The sequence below is a fragment of the Coccinella septempunctata genome, chromosome 1 (assembly GCF_907165205.1).
Source record: "Coccinella septempunctata chromosome 1, icCocSept1.1, whole genome shotgun sequence".
Taxonomy (NCBI): domain Eukaryota; kingdom Metazoa; phylum Arthropoda; class Insecta; order Coleoptera; family Coccinellidae; genus Coccinella; species Coccinella septempunctata.
Genome location: NC_058189.1, coordinates 68277449 through 68295201, shown reverse-complemented (window position 1 = coordinate 68295201; position 17753 = coordinate 68277449). Strand labels below are relative to the sequence as shown.

Below are 17753 nucleotides of genomic sequence, written 5' to 3'. Positions count from 1 at the left end.
TATAGACAATTTTGGCGAAATGACTTTTATTTTGATAATTCCTACTTCTGCCAAATAAGAAGCCTCACCTTTATCCACTTCAATTTTGAGCAGTGTGAGGTGTCTTGATTCAGAAATGAATAATTCAGAGAACTTGAAAAACAAGGACAGTAATTTCTCTGAATAATTTTTCAAGCAAATATTCTTACCTGACACATGTTCTGACAACTGATCGGCGTACATCTCGACAATTTGAATGGCCTCTTCTTCCGTCAAATCTGGGGTTTCGTACAGGGAAACCGAAACGTCTTTACCATCGAAAGAGAAGGAGACTTCACCCCTGTCGTCTATCGTCAAAGATTGCTCCCCCTGCGCCGTATCGTAAAGTTGAGACGTGCGTTCTTCGTGTATGGTTGACAAAGATGGGATTCTCGCCAACTCAATACGCTGCTGTTGAGCTCTGGTTTGTTGCTCCTCGAATCCGAGCAGTGAAGCCGAGGAAGCCACTGTACCCATGCAGTTTCTGGCTTCGCAGGTGTAAGTGCCTAAACAACACGTACCACCCTGAAAAAAACGAATGAATATACATTTCCGCAATGTTTAGTGAGAGTCTCACCTCTCCTGATGTTATCCTGTGTATATCTCCCGGTTTCAACTCCACGCCGTCTTTGTACCATTTCAACACCGGCTGAGGTACCCCGATAACCTTACACTCTAAATTAACGGCGCCTTCCTCGGACAGAACAGCCCGTAGGTTCTCCAGGAACCTCGGTTTCTTGAAATGTTTCGGTATCAGCACTTTCAGGAAGGAAGTGGTTACCGAATGGCCGAATTCGTTGGTGGCTACGAACTTCCATTCGGCTTGGTCCACGCACTCTACTCTGGCGATGTCCAGGTGGTACACCCCGAGATTTTCCCTAACGGGTACGTATCTGTCTGGTTCGTTGTCCAAAGCGTTGTCGTCTCGAAACCAGGATACCTCAGCTAAGGGGGTGGTTACGCTGACTGGAAAGGTCGAATTACGTTAATAGAACAACCGAAATGAGGATCTGAAGATCTATCAAGGGGGTAACACTCAGAGACCATGTGAGGAGTTCAGACATAAGGGAGGAACTGGAGGTGCATGATGTCTTGGAGAGACCACGTGGAAGGGATGCCGGATGAAAGACTGACCAAATGGGCGGAAACACAATAACCTAGCACACGCAGACCATTGGGAAAGAGAGCTGGAACTCGATGTCGCAGGAAACAAGCCAATAACAGGCAGAAAGCAGAAAACACAGGACATAGTCCTATTCAGAAGTGGAATAGAGGAAGAAGACATTAATAGAACAACAATAATGAAGGATCCCGCATCATCCTCAAGAAAAATGGCTTTAGGTTAACAGGTTGTTCCCACCATACCTAGAGCTAGACTTCCTTCCCCAGTCTTATGTTTTTAAGAAAACAGATGTTGGAGAGAATGATTCATGAGCTCCTCTAGATTCCTCTTGAGAGAACCAAAGGTCTGACTCTGTCTGACGCCAAGCACATAGGATATTACAGCTCGCCTTCCAGTTCCAGTTCCTGGAAACTGAAGCCAATATCTGGGACTGCTTCAACGAGGATATATAGTTCCCCACTCCTACAAGTTTCCTGTCCAAAGCACTCTTTCTTTCAGTTTGCAATGGCATAGCATTCAGTAACCAGGTGAATAGGAGTTTCTTCCTCCTGCCACTGAGAATCTACACTTGTCAGTGTCCGACAAACCCATTCTCAACAGATGCTTCTTTAGGCGACGATGTCCTGTGAGTAGGTGTAGTTGGTTCTTACTGAGATCCAGATGTTTTTGGATCTAGCAATTTCAAAGTTCCGAAGGAACTTTTTGGAATGATCCATCACTGGGAGATTTCTCCAGAGTTTTTCCCTTTCGGCTTTCTCCTTCTCCATAAACTCCTTCTTGTAGATGCATTTTTCTATACCACAGAAGGGTTCTAGGCCAATGAGTGGCGTTTGTGCGCTCTCTCTGGCAAGTTTATTGACCTTCTCATTTCCTACGATTCGGAAAGTGAGCACAACCTCTTGATTTTATATAGGGAAGAGGAGAGCTAATAATATCAAAGAGATCGTTTCAGGTGAGACCAGAATAGAGGTACCAATGGCTTTAGGTCAAGTTTTTACTACTCTATTCGAGATAAAGAGTGTCGAAGATGAAAAGTGGATCATTCTACTAAAAATTAGTGTCGTATCATCAAATAGCAAAAATAACAAGGTTTGTTAAGTCTGTGTGCCCCGTAACTCTTCAAGGTTGCTGCAGATGAAGAGTTAAGGATGACACACCTAGGAAACGATTCCCATGGTGGGAGGGACTCCTCTCTGTCGACTTATGGCATTTTCGGCAGCGTGTTTCAAGGCTTGAGTATCTACAACTACAAGAGGACGAACAATTGGTCACTAGGTCACAGTTCAGCCTGCACGTAGAAGAAGGAGAAGTGTTCCCGTTCACTCGAGAACCAAACGTTATGAAGAGGCCAACACACTAGCCAAGAAAGGCGCTTAAACTCATTTTATTGGTACGAGACCCTTCTGTGGCAAAGGAGAATGTACTTATAAGGAATAGTTCCACATAAACAGGAAACTGGAAGAAAATCTTTGATGATGGATCATTCCAAAAAGTTTCACGGTAACTCCAACACTTCGGGATCTAAGAAGTTGTGGATCCTATCAAGAATATGCTACAGATTTCAGTGGTTTCCTTAGAGAGCATTGTTGCCTCAGGACGGTGTCAAGCATAACCTGACGAGTGCAGATTCTGTGGGTGGAGGAAGAATCTTATCTAGATCACCTAGCGACGGAAGGTCATTGTCAAACAAGGAAAAAAATAAATGCTTTGGAATAGAAATTTGCAGCAGTTTACCTGCACGAAGCCATCCCAGATAGTGGAGTTCAATAGACCTCTGGAACTGGATGGTTCTCTCTGGAAGATAAGATGTAGACGACAAAGCTCTGATGAGGAGACAATAGATTTTGAGGCCAGCGTACAACGAAGCCCCCTTAAAAATGTACAATCTATATAAGGATATTTTAAAATGGAGCTCAATTTTTCTTCCAATGAGTAACGTCATGGTTGAAACGAGCCCCAAAAGTATCAAATAAGATGATGAATATTCTCATTCTCACCTTGCACACTAAATCTAAAGGGTTCGTTGATCCTAGCCTCGCAACTCTTGAGTCCGTGGAGGATCCTGGGGGCCTGACTCTTGAGAACCAGCTGCGTTCGTTCCTCGTCATTCAGATGACTCTGAATATCCTCGATCGTTAGCTCTGCCGAACTTCTCGCCTCTCCCATGCAGTTTTTGGCTATACAGCAGTAAGAACCGAGGGAGTTCGTGCCGGTCAACAGGTAAACGTCGCCGGGTTTCAGCTCTTGACCGTCCTTGAACCACCTGAGCAGGGGAGTCGGGGAACCTACCACTTTGCATTCGAACGACACCAGCCCTTCGTCGGTGAGGATGGCCTTGAGGCTGTCCATGAATCGAGGTTTCTTGAAGTATTTCGGAACTAGGGAAAACAAGAAAATATTCTTCAAACTTGCTTCCATAGTTGCAGGAACATCAATTTTTTGATTAGTTGGTACACCCTGAATACTTACTAGCCATTTTCACCTCGCATCTCGAAATAGACATGGAACCATCAGCGCTCATTGCAACGCATTTCCACTCCCCTTGGTCAGCTGCTTCGGTGGGTTTGACATCAATGATGTACCCGCCTAATCCATCGGCTCGTTGATGGTATCTACCATCCGTTTTGTCCTCCACTTTACCCTCGGAGTTGTACCAAGTGATACACTTAGGCCATGGCGGTACCATCACTGGAAATTGAAATAATAGTAATAACATCATCAACAGACGTTGGAAATGGAGAATTGAGGAGGGAAGAACTACTTTTGAGGTTGGTAACTGCTCATGAAATCAGGAATCAAGGAGCCTTTCTATTTAAGGCTCAGATTATCTGCCATATCTATAGATCTGAAGCTAAAGTAGGAAAGCCTATCATGCCAGCAGAACAAAGAAGATAAGGAAGAAAGATAAGACAAGTACAACCACAGCCGTCTTTATCTTTAGTTTAAGAAGGCTTTGGCACAACTGAAGAAACCACTCGAAGATCATATGAGTAAACATCTGCACTCTGTATATTTTAAGTCTTTGAAAGACCGTGGCTTATTTGAAAAATTATCCTTTGCTCTTTTGGAAGTTTGCTGAGCTAAAGTCGGAAATGGATGGATTAGTTATAGCTTATCAAGATGGGGTGATAAATACTAGATGGTATAAAAAGAATATAATGAAAGTGGGCATCTCAACCACTCGGAAGGTATGCCATAACCAGTAGGAAACTATTATGCACATCAACTTCTTCCAGATGGAAGAAGTTGATGGTATGGAGAAAGAACCAGTTCTTCCATATGTACCTCTAGAGATTGAAGCAGTTTTGGAGAAAGACAAGTAGACAGATCCACGCAATAAGGCCAGATATAGTTCTGCCAGAGGAAAAGATTAAAGAAGAACAGAAAAGAAAACAAAACAAGGAAAAATTAGCCAATGCAGAAAAAACGGTAGGTATAGGATTGGAACTCACCCTGACAGGATAATGATAGGGGGTCACCTATCTTAATCGATTCGTCCTTCAAATCTCTCGTAAATATCGGAGGTGGTCCAGATGGGATAGTACTGAAAAAAAAAAGAATAAAAGGACCAAATATTTTCAGTAATTCATAACTTCATCTTCTTCAACCCTTCTGCAATGTTCACTGTTCATGGCTTCAGATAATCAGGTTGTTCCACTCACCTTTCTGTGGATTTTCTTGCTCCTTCTTCACCTTTGCCGATCACGTGTAGTTTGGAGCTTGATAAAGCCCTACCCATGCAGTTGACAGCCTCACAGGTGTAAGTACCTAGCGACGTAGGATCATCTGGATTCGCGGTCAAGGCAAAGACGTCACCAGCCCTGATTTCCTGTCCATCTTTGAACCATCGCAGGAGAGGGGTCGGCACACCGACCACCTTGCACTCCAGGGAAACTGTACCCTGTTCTGTAAGGAGAGCACGCAGCTCTTCATGGAACTCGGGTGGTTTGTAAGTTTTCGGTACTGAAAAAAGGCATCTTGATGAAAGGGGAGGTTGGTATGGGTGGTTGAGGGTGTTACCAAGTACGTTGAGATGACTCGCGCTGGACGCTTGGCCAGAAGCGTTTCTCGCGGTGCAGACCCATCTACCAGCATCTTGGGCTGTAACTGGAGCCACGTCCAAGCAAAAGAATCCTCCTTCGTTTACTTTTCTTAGCCTTTCTCCCTCCTCTATGGGTTTTTCGTTGTGGTACCATTCCACCTGGGAAATAAGGAGCTTTCAAGTTACCTTATAGAAAAAAATATGATTTTTGCTTTACATTTCGAGGAGTTAAACATCGATGAATAGTATATAACATTACTAGCAAGGTAAAAGGGTTTTTACTGGCGAATGGAGGATATAACTGACGAGCCTCAGGCGAGTCAATTACCTCCTTGAGCCAGTAAAACCCTTGCGTGTATTGTTTTATATTTTATTTGTTTCTCATTTGTGAAAAGGTTAGATAAATTCCAAAAAAATCTCAATAATTTGTCGCAAATGTCGTAAGCTACGGAAGCGTTGCCATGAACATGTCTGTTTATTTTTCTTTACATTTGTTTTGGCGAAAGCGAAAATGAATGTACCAAAAGAAATTATTGAGACAGCCAGCAGTGTAGATTCAAGTTTATTACCTGCAAAATCAGCTTCAAGGTACGAGCGAGAATACGACGACTTCAAAAAGTGGCAAAACAAAAATAGTGTGATTGGGGTAACTGAAGATGTTTTGTTGGTCTACTTGAATCAACTATCAGCTAGATTCAGCCCTAATACTTTATGGGCAAAATGGTCTATGCTGAAAAGCTGCTTGGAAATGAAAGAAAATGCCGCTGTTCGCAGGTTTGTTTTCCTTAAAAAATGTATTGAAAAATATGACGTTTAGTTGTCATTTACAGATTTCAAAAGGTAATAGCGTTTCTGAAACGAAAAAATGAGCCAAGGTATTAAGTAAAAAAGAGGCTGAACAATTTCTTTTACATGCTCCTGATGACCAGTGGTTGCTGGCGAAAATTGTAACAATATTTGGGATTCTTGGATGTTGTCGATGTGACGAAATTCTCTCCTTAAACATGAATGATGTAGAAGATATAGGAAAATACGTTATTGTGATATTGCGGCTGCGGCAAACAAAAAATTCAACAACAAGAAGATTCACCATAACCGATGATGGCTGCAGCTTCAAGCCCTGCATGTTATACAAAAAATATGTAAATCTTCGGCCTCCTGAAACAGAAAGCCTAAGATTTTTTTTGACATACCGACATGGAAAGTGCATTTACCTTAATGCTGGCCAGCACACTATTGGTGGTGTGGTGTCCCAAAGCAAATAGCGAAATATTTAGGTTTAAAAGACCCAGAGTTATACACCGGCCACTCTTTTCGCAGAACTGGAGCCACTATGGTTGCGGATTCGGGTGGAGATATTTTAGTACTAAAGCGTGCAGGAGGATGCAAGAGCACCGAAATTGCGATGAGTTATGTCGATGATTCGGTCAACAAAAAAATCGAAATGTCTAGCAAATTATTTGGTAGTAAGGAGAGTACAAATGTTCTGCAGTCCTTGAGTTCAGCAGTTTCTGAGTCAACATATGGTTCATCTTCATCAGTATCAACTCTTTCATCATCAAAAATCTGTGTTACTGGAAATAACAATTGTACCATGATTTTCAACATATATGACGAGAAAACTAAATTTTCTAATGTAAATAATACTACTAACTTGTAAAAATTTTGCAAGTTAACTGTCGGTTTTACAAGTTAGTGACTTGATAAAATAAACTTTCTTGATTAATATTTTGTTTTTGGAAACTGACGTTTACAAATGAGAAACAAATAAAATCAGTAGATTCTACACAGACGAAAATAGTTATTGGACTACGCAAAACTTATATCCCTTATCCATTTGTGAGAGACAAAACATAAGCTAATCAATCTTCATTATTTTCCCATCGGCTATTCTTCTGTTTTAGAACGGTGGCATGTAGATCAAAACATGTATGTTGATCAAAATAATATGGTATAAATAAAATTCAGCTCGAGCTGAACGAGCTTCGTCTCTTAGTCAGGTTTCATTACAATATCCTAACGATTCGATTTTTGAAAATTTGCCAGTGAAGGTGAATTTGTTCCAATCCATTGTCAGTTGTGGATGGCAGACGTCCACGTTTCGTAGATTTGCCAAATGGCCTCTCACTCTATAGCGTAAATTGAGGAGTCGTTTCGTCGTTTGAATCGAGGTAGATGTTCAATTCGCAATTTGGGCTTCAATGACACATCTAAAGATTCCCTGGTTCACTTGATAGACGGATATGTTGGCCTGATTGTTTTCATTCGCATTATACTCAAGTAGCAATAAATTTTATGGGATTTGGGATAGTAGGTGGTCAATATAAATACTGGATTGCATCGGATATACGAGGATGTATTGATATCTAGTTAGCCTAGACCAGTTCCATGCATAAAAAATATATTGCGTTACCATAGCAACGAACAATAACTCATTAGAAGTGTCAATGTGAAGTTTGAGGTCAAAAAAGTAAACCATATAACCATAGTTACGCAATAAATTAAAAGAAGGGAGATGTCCACCGAAATTCTGAAAATCGAAAAATTGGACTATCGATCCATCATCAAGTACCTGTATTTAAATGGGTTAAGAGGTGAACAGATTTACGAATATATGCTTAATACCCTTGGTGATCAATGTCCTTCTTATGCGAGCGTGAAAAATTGGACTGCAAGCTTCAAAAGAGGTAAATTTTCCATTGAAGATGATGACCGATCGGGAAGGCCAGTTTCTGTGTCAGTCCACGAAAATATCGATGCAGTTCATGACATGATTTTATCAGGCCGTCGAATTGGGCTACAACGGATATCTGAAGTACTGAATATTTCATACGAACGCGTTCATCATATAGTTCACGTCAATTTGGACATGAGAACAGTTGCTGCAAAATGGATCCCCAAATGTTTGAATGTTGACCAGAAGCGTTCAAGAGTAGAAGCATTGCGTTCGATCTGTGCTCGATTTGAAAACGATGTAGACTTCTTAAACCGAATTGTTACTATGGATGAGATTTGGGTACATTTCTACGATCCAGAAACAAATCAACAATCGATGGAATGGCGACACTCTGGTTCTCCAAGACCTAAGAAGTTTCGTGTCCAAAAATCTACTGGAAAAGTTCTTGCTTCAGTTTTTTGGGATTGCCATGGAATCATCATGATTGATTTTTTGGACAAAAGGATAGAACAATAACCGGAGATTACTATTCGACATTACTGACCACTCTACAGAAAGAAATTAAAGAGAAAAGACGCGGAAAGCTATCCAAAGATGTTTTATTTTTGCAGGACTGAATTGAATTACTAGAACACCCCCCTGATTTGGTTCCATCCGACTATCATCTCTTTCCTCAACTGAAAAAAAGTTTAAAAGGTCGTATATTTTCTTCCAACGAGGAGGTAGTAAAAGCTGTGGAGGTCTGGTTTGCAGAGCAAGAAGAAACATTTTTTTTAAAGGTCTAGAAACGTTGCAGGTTGCCTGTAATAAATGTATACAATTAAGGGGAGAATATGTTGAGTAATAAAATATTTTGACATTGAAATTTTGTTAGGTTCTATAGTAGGCTAAGAATTTTTCAATATATCCTCGTATGGATGAAAACCTTCTGGAATTTTGAAACTCACTGTTAATTCTGAGCTGCTCCTGATCTCCACCAAGAACCTTGTCCTTGTGCCTACTTTCACAGACAAATCGGTCAGTCTTCGAATGAAAGCAGGTGGTTCATCATCTTCAGCCGATGAAGACACTCTGAGCTCCAAATCTCTGCTAGCCATTCCTGCAGGGGACCTGGCTGTGGCCCTGTAAATTCCGGCATCTTCTTTCTGGACGTTGTCCAAGGTCAGCTGCACCAAATTCCCAGTGATACGTAGTCTTCTACGTTTTTCTGGAACTAAAGGTGCGTCGTCTTTCGTCCTAGAAGAACAAACAAAATTGATATCGACTTGATTGGGGAACATTTTCTAGCAGTGAAATTTGAGTGTTTCCACATTTACCTGTTTCCTTAGTTCTGGAAGGGAACTGATAAGGAGATAAGAAAATTTAGAGTTGAAAGTTATAAGAAATAGGAGTCATAGTTACAAATGCAGAAGTAGACCAAATTTAGAAAACGAAAATATAAGATTTTCACCAAAACTAAATTACACTTCTCAACGATTCTATGAAATTCAGTGAGTAAACGTGACATTTATGAAGACGTGTACAAAATGCCTTAAAGATCGAATCTGGATGAGTGACCTTGGTTATGCATTCGAAGTTTCAAAAAGCTAATTATTTTATTCGTTTTTTGGAATTTAGAAATAACAAAACCTAAGCTGTCGAAAAACATCAAGTTTCTTGCTAGAAAATTCCTGTATAGGTTATGTTTTGCTCCGTTTCAACATTGTCATCATTAGAAAATCATTCACACATTATGAACCCATGAAAATATGTTAGTTACCTATCTCTATACTTTCTACGTAACGTACATAAACTACAAAGGGCTTGAATAAAAATTAAATTAGCAACTTCCACAAAATATTTTAATAATTTTACCACAATTGTTTAGCTAACACTGTAGCTTCGTCAGGTTATTACAAGAAATGATATTCCTTAGACATCAACCTTCAAATATACAGGGTGAGTCTTTGGCTCTTAAAAACATTTTAACAGTAGATTCTTGGGGTCAAAAGAAATACTTTTTACCTTTACCATTTTTTCCGAATCGGCTCGGTTTAAAAGATACAGGCTGATGATTAAAAAAAACGTTATTTTTAGTTTTATGTCACATTCGGTTTTTATCAAATGAAATGAAATTCGGAATATAGTTTTTCATTTATTTGATGAATCTTTTTCCAACACAAGATATCACCCACGTCTTCCAGTTTTCTCATTATGACCATTACATTATGCAGTAATTTGATGCACAGATTTAGCTAGTCATTCTTAAGGTAATTTTGTTTTTCCTGGAGTGGCTCACTATGAAAACTTTAAATGGCTATATCTTTTTATCAGAGCCGAATCGGAAAAAACAGTATGGAAAAAAAGTGTTGCTTAGGACCTAAACAATCTTCTGCTGAAATATGTGTACGAGTCAAAGGCTCAACCTGTATAGGCCGATGGCACAGTACAAAGTAAGTGAAAGACTGAATGGTAGGAGTGATAGGACACTGGAATTTCCAAAATTACAAGATATTCAATAGGGAATATCCTATCTAAGTCGGTTCGTTTGTTCAATAGGATTTTCCTAGAATTGAATCTATTGATTTCAAGTGCTTTCAAGAATGTCTCCTACTTTTACTTTCACAATGGATAACTTCAAATTCACGTTTGAAATTCGACTGAAGTTTCGAATACCATTGTGTCACATTGACCTCCATTTTTTCCTTTGAATTTATACCAGATTCTACCTCATCCCCACCCCTCCTGTTTCTATATATAGTACCCATAACTCTGCCGGAAATTACAAATCATCGCAAGACGAATGGACGTTTCGTCCATTAAAATTCTCCGCAGAGGCTTCTTTTGACAATTCGTAACAACTGTACCAGATATTGTCTGAGGCGTTCAAAAATAACAAACATCCTATAAATAGGGATTCCTCGACTTACGGGTCCCTTCCTGGTTCCTTGCAATAAGCACCATTGATGTGCTTCGCGCTGCAGCACTTGCAACACTTGGAAACCTTTTGGCCCATCACTGGTCCGTTTGCTGGCAAACACAATCAGTCGAGATTCGTTTAGATTTCCACCTTTTCATTATTTTGATATCGAACGGCTATCGGATTGTTGGAAACGAGATTAAGATGAATACGGAGTCAATAGAAACAGAAATAGAAAACAGAAAGATGACCTATATATGAGAGAGCGTATGTTTATATTGGGTTCTATGTTCAAGCCAATTTTTTCCGCTACAGCTAATAGCGAACTGAATTTATTTGTGTTATTGCATACGTGAGTCACTGTGTCATCGATGTTTATCGAGGGGGGGTATACTATATTTTCATCTATTTCTCCTGCAATTGTTTCTAAAAACTTCTTTGCTTTTGAAAGATCAAAAACTTCAACCCTTGATTCCGTTTGCAACCATAGAGTCAGGCCTGACAACAAACTGTTGAGCTTTGGAACATAGATACAAGGAATGGAATATAAACATTTATTGTTGTCTGAAGACTGGAGTGAGATAGTTGACTCAGAAATTATTGACAGGTCAATTTCAAACAAGATTTATAACTAGAAGAGTTGCTCTTTCAGAATATGTATCATTTTTTCATCTACAGTTACTTTTATCGGGAGATAAAAGACTCGAAAGCTGACCTTCGAAAAACCCTGAAAAAGATGGGTTCAGTTAAAAATTGCGTAAGACCGAACGGTTGCACCTAGATGGATGAAATTCTCAGTTTTTTTACTAGAAGAATTGCACTCTCAGAATATGTATCAAATTTCTATCTATGGTTACTTTTATTGAGAGATAAACGACTCAAGCTGACCTTCGAAAAATCCTGAAAAAGATGGATTCAGTTAAAAATTGATCAAGACCGAACGGTTGCACCTAGATGGATGAAATTCTCAGTTTTTTTTTACTAGAAGAGTTGCACTTTCAGAACATGTATCACATTTCTATCTGCGGTTACTTTTATTGAGAGATAAATGACTCGAAAGCTGACCTTCGAAAAATCCTGAAAAAGATGGGTTCAGTTAAAAATTCGTCAAGACCGAACGGTTGTGCCGAGGTGGATGAAATTTTCAGTTTTTTTACTAGAAGAGTTGCACTTACAGAATATGTATCACGTTTCTATCTACGGTTACTTTTATTGAAAGATAAACGACTCGAAATCTGACCTTCGAAAAATCCTGAAAAATATGGATTCAGTTAAAAATTCGTCAAGACCGAACAGTTGCGCCGAGATGGATGAAATTCTCAGATTTATTGCTAGACGAGTTGCTCTTTCAGAATATGTATCACATTTTTATCTGCGGTTACTTTTATTGAGAGATAAATGACTCGAAAGCTGACCTTCGAAAAATCCTGAAAAAGCTGGGGTCAGTTAAAACTTCTTCAAGACCGAACGGTTAGGCCGAAATGGATGAAATTCTCAGATTTATCAGTAGAAGAGTTGCTCTTTCAGAATATATAACACATTTCCATCTACGGTTACATTTATTGAGAGATAAACGACTCGAAAATTGTCCTTCGAAAAATCGCCAAAAAAATTGAGTCATTTAAAAATTCGTCAAGATCACAACAACAATTTTCGAGTCTTGTATAGTATGAGGATGAGTTCGTTTTGTACCTCCAACATCTCAATTGAATCTGAAAACGGGTTTTACCTTGACTGAAATAACATTTTTCATGAAAATTATCGAAACATTAGAAGGCCTAGTTTTGAGATGAATGGCTTAGAAATTATTTATCACCAATTAATTCAAAAGTGACGTCTTTAGAGTTTAAAAGGTTAGAATGTAAGCGTATGCTTACATAAGAATAATGATAAATAAAGAAGTCACTTTTGAATTAATTGGTGATAGACAACTTCTAAGCCATTTATCTCAAAACTAGGCTGCATGGACTTGGTTCACTTCAGCCCTGAACCCCTCATTTATGCTACATGCTATTCATATTTTGTCTAAAAGTATCGATGATCGCATCACAGAGGTATTCGATTGATTCCAACAACCAGACACTCGAAAATTATTTCAACATATTCATGAAAGAAGAAGAATGAAACTGCAAACTTCCACAAATTATGCTCGATCAAAGAAGATATATTCTCTTGTTTCAACCCTTCAAAACATCGCTCTCTCCAATCTGTTTTCTATTTCGGACGAATATCATTCGAGCAGAATTTGACGTAAATCACTGAACGTCATCGTGGCTCGCGAATAAATCAAGAACTATACGGATATTACCGAAACATCAATCAGGGCGAAAACATAACGCGGCGAACTTCCCGTTTTCCACAAATTCGAAATTTGCACGTTCGCTGTTTGGGCATCTCAACGACTAGCGCGTCCGCGTGACGTCGCGACGCTCTAGACCCCCGTCGACGGCGTCCTCCGGGTATTTTTAACGGCGTCAGGTCCAACGAGGGCCGGACATCGAGCTGTCACTGGCCCAATGTCAATAGCGGGTCCGCCAAGTTTTTTACGGGTATTATTTTAGGGCAATGTCCATTTGCCCCAATGGAGTGACATGAGTTAGGAGATCTTACGAGATTTTTTGAATTTCCGGATGAGTTGTTACCAAATCAGGTACTAGGTGAAAAGTATTTTTCACAATCGTTCTGTCTTGACGACTTTTTTGGTAATTTTTCGAAGGTCGGCTTTCGACACGCGTAGCTCCCAGAAAAATCATCGTAGATCTAAATGTGATGCATATTCTGAAAGAGCAACTCTTCTAGTGATAAATCTGAGAATTTCGTCTATCTCGGCGCAACTGTTCGGTCTTGACGAATTTTTAACTGAACCCATCTTTTTCAGGATTTTTCAAAGGTCAGTTTCGAGTCGTTTATCTCTCAATAAAAGTAACCGTAGATGGAAATGTGATACATATTCTGAAAGAGCAACTTGTCTAGTAATAAATCTGAGAATTTCATCCATCTCGGCGCAACTGTTCGGTCTTGACGAATTTTTAACTGAACCCATCTTTTTCAGGATTTTTCAAAGGTCAGTTTCGAGTCGTTTATCTCTCAATAAAAGTAACCGTAGATGGAAATGTGATACATATTCAGAAAGAGCAACTCTTCTAGTAATAAATCTGAAAATTTCATCCATCTCGGCTCAACCGTTCGTTCTTGACGAATTTTTAACTGAACCCTTTTTTTTCAGGATTTTTCGAAGGTCAGCTTTCGAGTCGTTTATGTCTCAATAAAAGTAACCGTAGATGGAAATGTGATACATATTCTGAAAGAGCAACTCGTCTAGTAACAAATCTGAGAATTTCATCCATCTTGGCCCAACCGTTTCAACTGACCCCATCTTTTTCGGAATTTTTCAAGGTCAACACATGGCCGCCCCACTGGAGTCAACCTTGGCGTCATATCATGTGGTTTACCTGACAAAAGTGGAAGCCCATTGAATCTGATGGTACTCACCACAGAACACTAATATAATGGGTACTCACCATTCAATTTCAGTGTCCTTAGTGACATCATAAAGCTCGGCTTGAAGTGTGACTGATGATGACTCTGTTGCTGAAACGTACTGTGAACCATCGTCTCGAAATCTTGGCGGTACTTCGTGTGGATTTATTCCTGAAAAGTTCAATGTGTGGAGTAGAGGAAAATCAAGACAAATGGCCCAATTGAGGTTAGGGTTCGGTAAATTGCTTCGTTGTCCCTTGGCCAACGTTGGCCCAGTGTGTACGCGCCTTTAGCAGTACCAAGTCTTACGTGGGTGACTTGTACAAATATTTTAACAGTAGATTCTTGCGGTCATATCATCCACGTCTTCCAGTTTTCTCATTATGACCTTAAGGTACCATAAAAATACCAAAAATTCAAATTCAAAGAACCCAACACTTGAAGCTAAGTTGTATTTTCTTGTATGATGCGCCGTTTTCGGGTAATTTTATATTCATAAATTAAAAAGAATCTATGAAATTTGAGAAATTGGGTACTTTGGATGAATGGAACTCTGTTTGAAAGATGTAGCTAGTTATTCTGGAGGTAATTTTGTTTTTCCTGGGGTGGCATAGCTCATTATGAAAACTTCAATTGGCTATATATTTTTATCAGGGCTGAATCGGAAAAAATTTTATAGGAAAAAAGTTTTTCTTTTGACCTCAATTATCTTACTGTTGAAATATTTGTACGAGTCAAAGACTCACCCTGCATTTTATCATTTATTACCCCCAAACGTTTTCAAGATAAAGTAGAAGTGAAAACTGCCTTTATGAAAACGAGTAAGAAATAACCAGAGAATTAAATTCATGCATCGATAGTTTTAGTAAGTCTCAAGTACATGAAGAATTGATTTATAATAGCGCAAACCTCTCTCGATTCCTTATCAGATCTATAGGTGCTATTTATCCCCGCGTAAAGACGCTTTTAATCCATGAAATTATTCGTGTCCCAGTCTAAAATTAGATCAGTTCGGCCCACTTATAACCTCCGCTAACAAAATCAAGACTGTCTTGCTTGGATTTTAATTAAAGTTGCGGAAAAATTCGATCTGGATGGAAAATCAGAATTTTCTGACAGAGGGCGTTCGATGAAAATTTCAGTTTTCAACAATAATTGCCTACTCGACAAAGAATTTCAAAATTCTTTGAAAAAATATAACTTTGACAAATACCTTTATCTTCACAAGAATTTGTGTCTATCTTGGGAGGAACTTTTAACCAACCTAATGATGATCTGCCATAATTTTGCAAGGTTTTTTTGCTGATTCGAATTATCAGACAAACTTTTGTATAAAATCCACTATTATTGAATATTGAAGGATCGTAGGAGGCTACAATTTTCACCATTTTTGGTTTATCTGTTTCTCGCTCGAAAACGTATCATCGGTTTGGCTCTAGCTCTTCTAGTTTCCGAGATTCCCTCACTGGTATACAGTGTACAGTGTGTTCCTGCATAAAGCTCGCCATAGTCAAACATTATCAAGTCGAACTCAAATGAAAAACACTATCGAATGACGTATATTCAGAGCTCCTTCTAATCTGCATATCGTAGTTACTGTGAATTCACACTTCTGTTGGAATCATGGACTAACATTTCATTCCAAAAGTTTTTTAGCACATACCGAACAATACCTACTGAAATTTGCTGTACAACTGATTAGCATAGGCATAATAAATGATTAGATCGAGCAGTTCCCGATGGAATAAATCAAGAATATTTTTCAATTAAAGGGAAAGAAAAAACTTCAGCCAAAGGCATGATACAGAAGACTTAATTTATTCGCAATTTGCCATTTCACCTACACAATGAATGACACCTTTTTGATTTTATTTGCTGCAAAGCAAATGGTATATTTATTTAATTGCAATTTGAGCATTTTTTCCAAGTGACAGATGTTAAATTCGCCAATACAAAGATTCGAGAAATATTGTATAGAATCGCATTGATTTCAGGCACAAAGCGCAAATTTGCTTATTAAAACAACACCTAGTTATTGAGGATATGAGACCTCCATATACATATCTGTATAGCTCACAATTTACATAGATATCTTTATCGACTTGAGGAACAGAATGTTGGTTGAGCTTTTCTTTAAAGAAGGTTTGTCGCAATTGAAAACTATAAGACTTAGAAGGTTGTGGTTTTCAAAAAATGTTTTTCTCTACTTAACATGGCAATTTTCAGGTGATAATCCTCCTAGACTTATTTACTGGGCGTCGAAGGACAGAGGAATTTCTCAAAATGTTGCTATTTTCTTTTTATTAGATAATTTCGGATTGGATCCCCAAACGACGGTTTTTCGAGATTATACGGTGGTCACTAAAATTTTGGGAAAAATCAGGTAGTATTTTCGGTATAGATTCTTCGCACGCATGCTTCGATTTTCACCGTTGAAAATAACCCAACACAACTTTCTTGTTACGCACCAATTGCCACCTGATCTATTAAATCTCGATCGTCCAGTGAAGGCATCCCAAGGCAACGTGTGTTATTTACCGAATGTTTTGGCGAGGACGATCTGAAAAGTCTAAAAAAACTAGGTTGCACAATGTTATTTCGCGGTGAGTTGTTTAAGCACAGCGTAATATCCGACTATTTTTAGACGCTTCCCCTAAATTTCACCAAAAACGCCGCTGGAATCTCAGCTATTCCAAAGCCGGTAAATAAAAATCCGAAATAGACGCTACGTCGCTACGTGCGATGAAGTCAAAACGTTGAGGAGGCTCAATAAGATGAACGCGAAAACGATGCGGGCATCCTCTGACACTGACCTGTGAGCAGTTTCATGCTGCACTGTTATCGGGCATAGGCGATTGTCCCATGGAACACGGGGATTTTCGTATCCAGAGCACCGCACTTTTCTTTGAACCGTCTTCACTACTGCTGGTGGCGTCTGTACAACTTCGACGACATCTACGTCACTGGCGGGCCGGCACTGTCGCTGTGGCATCCCGACGCCTCGCGCGAAGCATCGTCGTTTACACGGAAACGACGATCAGATGCAATGTGGACTTGGTTTGACACCTGTTCGTGAGGCTTAATTTAACGTTTTGGACGCTTGTCGAAGAAAGACGGTACTGTTCTTGGATCCGGGTCCCAGTGACCCCTTAGATCTGAACTTTTCGGTAAATTTCAGGGGAAAAACAGACTCAATAATTGTGATATGAATATTATTTATTTGCCCAATGAACAATCAATTACATTTGCCTTGAACAATCAGATTCATTTGATTGATATCGTAAAAAGCTGCATTGTGAAAATCAACCATAAAAAGCTCCTTCATTAAATTTTATTCATTTGCAACCCTTTCAGCCGTTTTTACGTAATCCATCTAGGGAAAAGGCGAAAGTAGCCCTGGTTACAGTCGGTGCCAGTGAACTCAATAAATTTATTTATTTATTGAGGTTTATTTAGGTTAGGAATGGTCAGGATGTTTATGTTCTGTGGATCATGACCAGCGCTCCTTTTCATC

General features: G+C 39.2%; 1 protein-coding gene across 1 annotated transcript in view; it reads right to left on the bottom strand.

Annotated features, from left to right (window-relative positions):
• LOC123307648 overlaps positions 1 to 17310 on the bottom strand; it is a 141316-nt gene extending 124006 nt beyond the window's left edge. The window contains exons 1-10 of the mRNA XM_044890045.1: positions 17053 to 17310; positions 14281 to 14410; positions 8808 to 9096; positions 5162 to 5342; positions 4804 to 5104; positions 4594 to 4685; positions 3611 to 3829; positions 3139 to 3519; positions 596 to 984; positions 189 to 543 (exon numbers count right to left, since the gene is read on the bottom strand). Of these exons, the coding sequence (XP_044745980.1) occupies positions 189 to 543; positions 596 to 984; positions 3139 to 3519; positions 3611 to 3829; positions 4594 to 4685; positions 4804 to 5104; positions 5162 to 5342; positions 8808 to 9096; positions 14281 to 14410; positions 17053 to 17068 (2353 nt within the window). The 5' untranslated portion in view covers positions 17069 to 17310. The remainder of the gene's footprint in view (positions 1 to 188; positions 544 to 595; positions 985 to 3138; positions 3520 to 3610; positions 3830 to 4593; positions 4686 to 4803; positions 5105 to 5161; positions 5343 to 8807; positions 9097 to 14280; positions 14411 to 17052) is intronic.
• Between the last annotated feature and the right edge of the window lie 443 nt (positions 17311 to 17753).